We start from the raw sequence: 7,802 nt of genomic DNA, 5'->3' as shown, positions 1-7,802 counted from the left end.
CAATTAGTACTCATCAGAATTCCAAAAGATTGTTGGAAAACATGGTCTCAAAAACTACATAGATATTGTCAATGTAGGCACTTCAGCATCTGTTATTTATCAACTTCAGAGTACTTGTGTAGAGTCAGAATGATTTTTAACAAAGTAATTGCAGCGTAGAATAAAAGTTATTCCATTTATAGAGATTACGTATTGTATTTTTAAAACAAAATATATAACTTTCATTTTTTATTGAACAGTCTGAAATCATTGTTTTAAACAATCATGATACAAAATACAATGCAAGTAATATATATATATATATATATCTTAAATCATGAAGTGTATTACACTAAATTGTTTTATCAGGCACAAGACTACATAAAAAAAAAATTATTTTAAAAGTTGTACCATACACATTTGTATAAAACATGACACAGGTAATTTTTGATAATAATAATAATGAAAAATAAGAGAGCTTTGTTATCATTTAAAAATATAACTTATATACAGGGTAATTACGTTTGAAAATGGTTGAATGGAATGAAATGAAAAGGAAAGCTAGGATTTGAGATGCAATACAGTATAATACAAAATTTGGATTTAAAAAGTCTGTGTTACCACAGGAGTTGGCATACCTATCAATTTTCCCGAAATTTTCAGTAAATAAAAAAAGTGTTATACTATAATAATAATAACGTGTTATTATTATAGTATTTTGTATTTTTTTTTTTTAGGTTTACTGAAAATTTCGGTAAAATTGATAGGTATGCCAACTCCTGTGGTGTTACAAGTAATGTCCTTATTTTTATAACAGAACTTCTTAAAGATACCTCTATTAAGCTTTCTATAAGTAACTCTTGTTAACTTTTACCCCATTTAAATTTTGTAGGATGTCTGTATCAAGGATAAGGAATTTCTTCAGTTTTCCTGATGTGAAATATAGATCTAGCTATATTATGGTATTTCTTAACAAGTGATTTAATTATTATCTTTCATCCTATTTCATTTAATTTTATCAAATGTATTTAAAAATCAGAACTTGTTTAAAACAAAGTCCATATGTGAAAGAGCAAATCCTATGAAAATGTTCTTTTAATATGCAGCAAGTCATTCATCTAACCGTCATTTACCGAAATATGAAAATCAGTTAATGCACTGTACTTCTAATTACTTGAAAAAATTAGACAGATAGAATGTGATCTTAAAAAAAAAGACCCTTTTACATAGATGCATTTTATATATGTTCCTCTTAGAATGAAACTTGATACATTGAAATTTAAAAAAAGAAATAAATCTGATTTTTTTTTTAATGTCAGAAAATCATGGATGAAAAACATTATTTACACGCAAAAAAAAAGGGGGGGGGGAAGAAATACAATGCATTATGGCAATGACCTTTCCTCAGAAAAAATATGACATAATGGGTTAACTCAGTATGAAAAGAACAGTGATTTTCTAATTGTAAGATACCAGCCTAACATAAAGTCAGAGAGAATCAGCTAAAATACATATAAATACAAAATATACCGAATCATGATAACCATTGAAACCCAGCAAGGGAAGAAACTCATCATCATCTTTATATATAAAATTTGATATTTGGCTACACAGCTGTTCCTCTCTCTAAGTTCTGTTTAATTTCTGCTGTGTATGTTCCATAGAAACGTTCCAATTTCTTGTTGAATTTCATATTACGTTCATTAATATAGTCAATGTCAGCATCTTCATCAAATGTTCTGCGACGACTGTATTTTTCTCTCTTTTTTATCCTGAAATATATTTACTCTCTAATAATAGTTGACCTTATGGGAAATGACATACATGTATTCCATTTGTTGTACCAATCTGAATAAAATCAGGTGTTCTGACACTAGGTACTAACATACAACTGTCATTTACATTTTCAGAATTACAAAACACATATTTTTACCCAAATATTGCATTGTTTCAATGATAGGTGGTATGTGACTTTCCCTCAGTGTATAATGTCTTACAAACTCTGAGAGATTGAAATATTTGGTAACTTACTGTTTTTCTAGATCCTCTACCATTCTATCAACATTCTCAGGTTTGTCCTTCCATTGATTTAGTCCCAGTGTATTACGTGTGGCATAAAAATCTTCACCTCTGTAAAAATGAGTCATAAAATTTATAAATTTGATTTGTTGACTGACATTTAGCATTTTGAATTTAACTATCAACTAAAAACAGTCCATTTTATGTTTTTCATTGATTTTCAAAACAATATTTAGTGTTACAATGAATTCTTTTTTTAAATGAGAAATATTTATTTACAAAATGTAAATTCTTTGGAGATTTCTTTATCCTGAATCAAGTGTCTTTAATTAACAAGGCTTTTCCTTATTTATCACAATGAGGATAAAATCACTGAAATGAAGCATATACAAAATGTCACTGAGGTTATTATACATTTAATTTTGTTATAACGACATGATTCTCCTAATCACTAACATTATCTTGTACAATAAACAGCACTTGCTAATATTCAAATTAACTATATTCAGCAAAGAATCATGATCTTCTGTCACATGTATCAAGCTGAACCCAGTTCATGTCTTGGTAATTTATGCGTTTTGTTTTGATAACTTATGCCTTTTGTTTTGATAATTTATGCGTTTTGTTTTGATAACTTATGCCTTTTGTTTTGATAACTTACACTTTTTGATTTGATAACTTACGCCTTTTGTTTTGATAACTTACGCCTTTTGTTTTGATAACTTACGCTTTTTGTTTTGAAAACTTACACTTTTCGTTTTGATAACTTACGCCTTTTGTTTTGATAACTTACGCTTTTTGTTTTGATAACTTATGCCTTTTGTTTTGATAACTTACGCTTTTTGTTTTGATAACTTACGCTTTTTGTTTTGATAACTTACACTTTTTGTTTTGATAACTTACGCCTTTTGTTTTGATAACTTACGCTTTTTGTTTTGATAACTTACGCTTTTTGTTTTGATAACTTACGCCTTTTGTTTTGATAACTTACGCTTTTTGTTTTGATAACTTACACTTTTTGTTTTGATAACTTACGCCTTTTGTTTTGATAACTTACGCTTTTTGTTTTGATAACTTATGCCTTTTGTTTTGATAACTTACGCTTTTTGTTTTGATAACTTACGCTTTTTGATTTGATAACTTACACTTTTTGATTTGATAATTTACGCCTTTTGTTTTGATAACTTACACTTTTTGTTTTGATAACTTACGCTTTTTGATTTGATAACTTACACTTTTTGATTTGATAATTTACGCCTTTTGTTTTGATAACTTACGCTTTTTCTCTCTGCTCCTTGTATTGATTCATGTCTGGTTTCATTTCCTTTGTTAATCTCTGATATTGACGAAATGTGGCAGATTCATAGTCTGAAATAACATAAAATATGATATAACACTTGGTAAAATTACAAAACATTTTACTGAAATGCAAAATATGACATATCCCCACTCCCCTCAATAAAAAAAAAATCCATATTACTAAACTTAAAGGTAACCCAGAAAAAAATACTGTTGTCAATACAAAGTTCTAAATAAAACTTTATCTGATATACTTATAATTGGTAAACAAAAATCTAATTTCCTTAGATGAGAGAGAAAGAATACCTGAGAATCCCTGATCAGGATTTTTCTTTTTCTTCTTTCGTTCCCACCTCTCTGCTTCATCAGCTCCGACCTCCAGTAACTTCACCCTGTCATATTCCTCGCCCGCCTCTTCAGCTTCCTGTCAAAAAATATATACCTATACACACATGTACAACATTGCTAACATGTATTTCTGATTTACTTATATCCCAAGCAAATGAAGACCACCTCAAGATGTTCATTGCATGAGTATGATAGGTTTAATTTTTAACCTGATATGAATATTCGATGAATTTACATAATCACCGACTCTTGTTCTGTAAGTTATCAACTATTATAAAGAAATATAAATATAAAAAAAATCAATTCATGAATCTACAAGCACAGCAAAAAAAAAAAACAACAAAAAAACAACAAAAAAGTGAAAATTAGAATTTTTCAAAATGTGAGGGCATTAACTTTCCCATGAAAATAGGCCAAATGATATGGAACTAGAACTTGATCTGTAAATCATCGATATATTGACTTTAATGAGCTCATTATCTGCAAGAACAGCATAACAGTCTGGAAAACATCAACAATCAGAATTTTTTAAAGTCTTAAAGGCAATAACTTTCAAGAAAATAAACCAATCAAAGTGACATCAGAGCTTGACTTTGAGTTATTCATATAAACATACCAAAAATCAGCTCATTATCTGCAAGCACAGCAAGAAGTCCAGAAAACTGTGGTGGAGTGACAGAATGATGAATGGAAAGGGTAACACTTTATTAAGTGATTATTTCATGACTGGGGCATTTAAAAAAGAGCAAGGTACATACTGATCTTTCGATAAACAACAAAATATCTAGTGATATATGCTTTCGTTGTGTATCAAAAGTTTAGTATATACATATATCTTGATCTTTTTAAAATCATATGTAAAGTAACTTATTTTTACATTTAAGTACAGTCAACTCTTGTTATCTTGAACCCAAAGGGACCAAGAAAATATTTCGAGATATCAAGCATTCAAGATTTCCAGTGTAAAATACTTAAGGGATAAGTAGTTGGGACTTCAAAATGACTTCCATGGTATTCCAGATATCCGTGTTCGAGATACCGAAGTTGATCCGTATTGCTTTTTTTTTACCTTTCTCTTTTTCTCTTGTTCCTCCTCCCACTCCACTCTTTTTCGTTTCTGTTCAAAGTTGGCCGGCAGTTTGTTCCTCTTGTCTTCCTCCACCACTTCCTGGTGATTTAACTTCCTCGCTTCATTCTGAAATCCATAATGAAAAGTAAATTATCATGGACATGTCTGTTTTCCTTTCAAAGTTAATTTTTATCTTCACTTTCATTTATTTTAAGTCAACAGTTAATATAATTTTCATGACTTGATACAATTGCTGTCAGTATAATACATTTAAGGAAAGTAGGCCATCTGTCCCTTCAAATATAAAGCTACATTTGTAAAGATTATTTATAAAATCGCATATAAAAAGAAATTGTTAATGATATAGTTGTATTAAGGAATGCCTATGGTTATTATTTCAAAGCATAAAATGTTTGCATTGTGTTGGTTTATTGAGATATGTAGCACATAGTTTGATGTATCAGTAAATTGGAGCATTTCCTAAATCAAATTTGTATCAGTCTATTTAAACATATACTATGTTTGCATAATTTTTGCAAACATTACATACTCAGATACTCTGATCATCTTTTTATAACTACAAGGACATGGATAGATATTAACTTTAGTTTTGGATCAACTTGCAAGGCCAGGCAAGTCAATTCACACTTTGACTTGTCCAAATGTAAAACTTCCGAAAAAGTTGCCCAAAATTAAGAGGAAAAAATTAACCTAGATTATTATTTTTACAGTAATCAGTACATGTATTTCAAAGATTGGAAATCTGAAATGTGATTAACACTTTCTATGATTAAAGAAATGTATGGTTCTAGCAATGTCATTTATCATTTTCAGTTCACTTCTTGTATGCAAAAGAACTTCAGTTATTTTTTTTACCCCTACAAGATTTACAATGCTAGAATGCTATGTAAAATAATTAATGGTAAAACTGTATATACTGTAAACGTGGTTATTTTGACGAGTTGAAAAATTGACGATTTTTTGTTTACGGAAATTGACGAGTGTTAATTTTGACGAAATATTGAATCAAGAGTTATGTATATCTTTGGTTTCACGAGATTAAAACAAAAATAAATACAAAGAACTTCTAAAAAAAAACGAGTTTCAAAACTAGTACTCAGAGTAAGTTCGCCAGAAGCTAGAGGACCAAAAACTTGATGGAAACATTGGCTTAGTTGACTTGATAACATCTCTGATTAAGCCGCTCTGTGCGAGTTCACGATAGTATAAGAAAGGACTGCGACTTCCTCGGGAACTCATTTAGAAGCGTTCTCATCAATAAAAATTAATTTTGCTTGTAAAAACCATCTACAGTGTATAAGATTTGATTGAATTAACTGCTCTTTTGTATTTTGTTTTCATCATACGAGGCCGATTGCCTGAGGTGACAAAGTAGGTTAAACGCGGCGTGGTGATAATTACACAAATTAGAATTTTGTGACCATGGGTAATAATAGTACATGATATAGTCAATGGTTTTTAAAACTGTGATTATATGCTTTCATAACTATTTACTAAAAATTAAACAGTAACTTTGATCTCGTTTTAATGGGGGAAGCCGAGAAAATTATGAGGTAAAGTTGTACAACGGTCAATGTTTGTTGTGACGCTATATATATGATATGAAGTTTGACGAGTGGAAATTTTGACGAGAAAAGAAAAATCGTCATTATAGTCAAAATTAGCACGTCGTCAAAATTTCCACGTTTACAGTAGTGAACAGCTTTACTACTTGCAAGATAAATATACTATACCCAGGGATCCAGGGTTTTCAAAAAAATTTTGAAACAGGTGGTCTTGTACAAAAATAGGAGGTACCTGGCAGAAGCAATTTAATTAAATGTTATCAAATTTTTTCTCCACTGAATATTTATAGCTGGTACAATTCTGATTTCATCTGGGTAAAAGTAACAGATACTGGAAGATTTTGAAAGCCCTGTATACCTATATCACCCTTGAAACAATTGACTAAAATCAAAGAACTTACCATCTTTAATTCCAAGTCCCTAAACCGCTGGAGACGACTGAATTTACTCTTGCTTGTTGATGGTCCAGGTTCATCCTCTTTCTGTAAGCAAAAAGAAAACCACCCGTTCATGTTTAACGTCACGTACATTTATCAGAATTTGCTAATTTTAGATTGATTTTTTTACTGAACTTCTACAATTAAAAATATTATTCACAACTACTAAAAATCTCGCAGTATAACCCCATACAAAATGCCTGACGCCCTTATTTACTTGTCAAAGCACCAAGTAAGGTAATTGTAAAAAAAATAATTTAATAAATTTAGTTATGATTGTATTAAACAGAAAAATTATTGAAGAAAGACAAACAACATCTGATCAAATGACACAGAACAAACGTTTACATGGTAAAGCGTCATCAATGATATTGAGTCAGAGTTATTATCGATATTGAAAAAAGTGTATTCCTTGTACACGAATAAATAAACGATTGATCTTGAATGTTTTTAATTCTATTCCTAAACAAGAAATCTCACCTTTTCCGACATGTTTATCTTCAATATTTCTTTCTGAAAAATTTCTCCGGAAAAGCCACTTGTACCATAAAATTAAAACCAAAACGATACAGTTTGCAGTTCCGGAAACAAGTTCAAAGTTTTAAATATAGAAAGAATATTCAATATTTTGTAGTTGGCTATGGAAGTTATACAACAGGATTTTTTTGGGATTCTCACGAGTGTGAAGCACGAGTGAAAAGATTTTCCTTTTGATTCACAGTTTCACAAGCTGTGACGTCGTAGTTGAGCGGTTGCACGAAACGTCATAGCTTAGCGATTGTGAACAACATAATTTTATACATGGAAAACTTTAGTCTCTGTCAGGACGGTTTATTTATTCTCTCTATCTTATTACAGATCAGGGAGTATTTCTTACAACTCTTTGTGATATGGGGAGGAAAATTAAGAGTTCTGATATTCTGTCACATTGGGACAAAATATCAATTCGATATTCTGCATGTCACACTTTGACAAAATATCACTTTTATTCAATAAATAAATAAAAGCATTGCACTGCTGAAAATGTGATCAATTCCATTACACTATAGCATACATGTATATTCA

General features: G+C 30.0%; 1 protein-coding gene across 1 annotated transcript; it reads right to left on the bottom strand.

Moving 5' to 3' along the window:
- Nucleotides 1-680: 680 nt before the first annotated feature.
- LOC133185970 (pre-mRNA-splicing factor SYF2-like) lies at nucleotides 681-7,244 on the bottom strand. The gene is made up of 7 exons (XM_061321255.1): nucleotides 7,218-7,244; nucleotides 6,702-6,782; nucleotides 4,715-4,840; nucleotides 3,604-3,721; nucleotides 3,276-3,366; nucleotides 2,011-2,109; nucleotides 681-1,751 (listed from the first exon to the last, which is right to left on the bottom strand). Exons 1-7 carry the CDS (start codon nucleotides 7,227-7,229, stop codon nucleotides 1,586-1,588), a joined length of 693 nt encoding a protein of 230 aa, XP_061177239.1. The 5' UTR covers nucleotides 7,230-7,244; the 3' UTR covers nucleotides 681-1,585.
- Nucleotides 7,245-7,802: the final 558 nt, after the last annotated feature.

The sequence above is a fragment of the Saccostrea echinata genome, unplaced genomic scaffold (genome assembly GCF_033153115.1).
Source record: "Saccostrea echinata isolate AGI-Se365-2 ecotype Australia unplaced genomic scaffold, CSIRO_AGI_Sech_v1 ptg000012l, whole genome shotgun sequence".
Classification (NCBI taxonomy): domain Eukaryota; kingdom Metazoa; phylum Mollusca; class Bivalvia; order Ostreida; family Ostreidae; genus Saccostrea; species Saccostrea echinata.
Note: the sequence above shows the minus strand (reverse complement) of the source record. Positions and strands in the feature narration are given on the sequence as shown.

Excerpts from the sequence above, each read along its gene's own strand:
- LOC133185970 (XM_061321255.1), bottom strand. Across the intron at positions 3,367-3,603 it reads TCCTGATCAGGGATTCTCAG|ACTATGAATCTGCCACATTT; the intron begins GTATTCTTTCTC and ends ATGTTATTTCAG. Across the intron at positions 1,752-2,010 it reads GTAGAGGATCTAGAAAAACA|GATAAAAAAGAGAGAAAAAT; the intron begins GTAAGTTACCAA and ends AATATATTTCAG.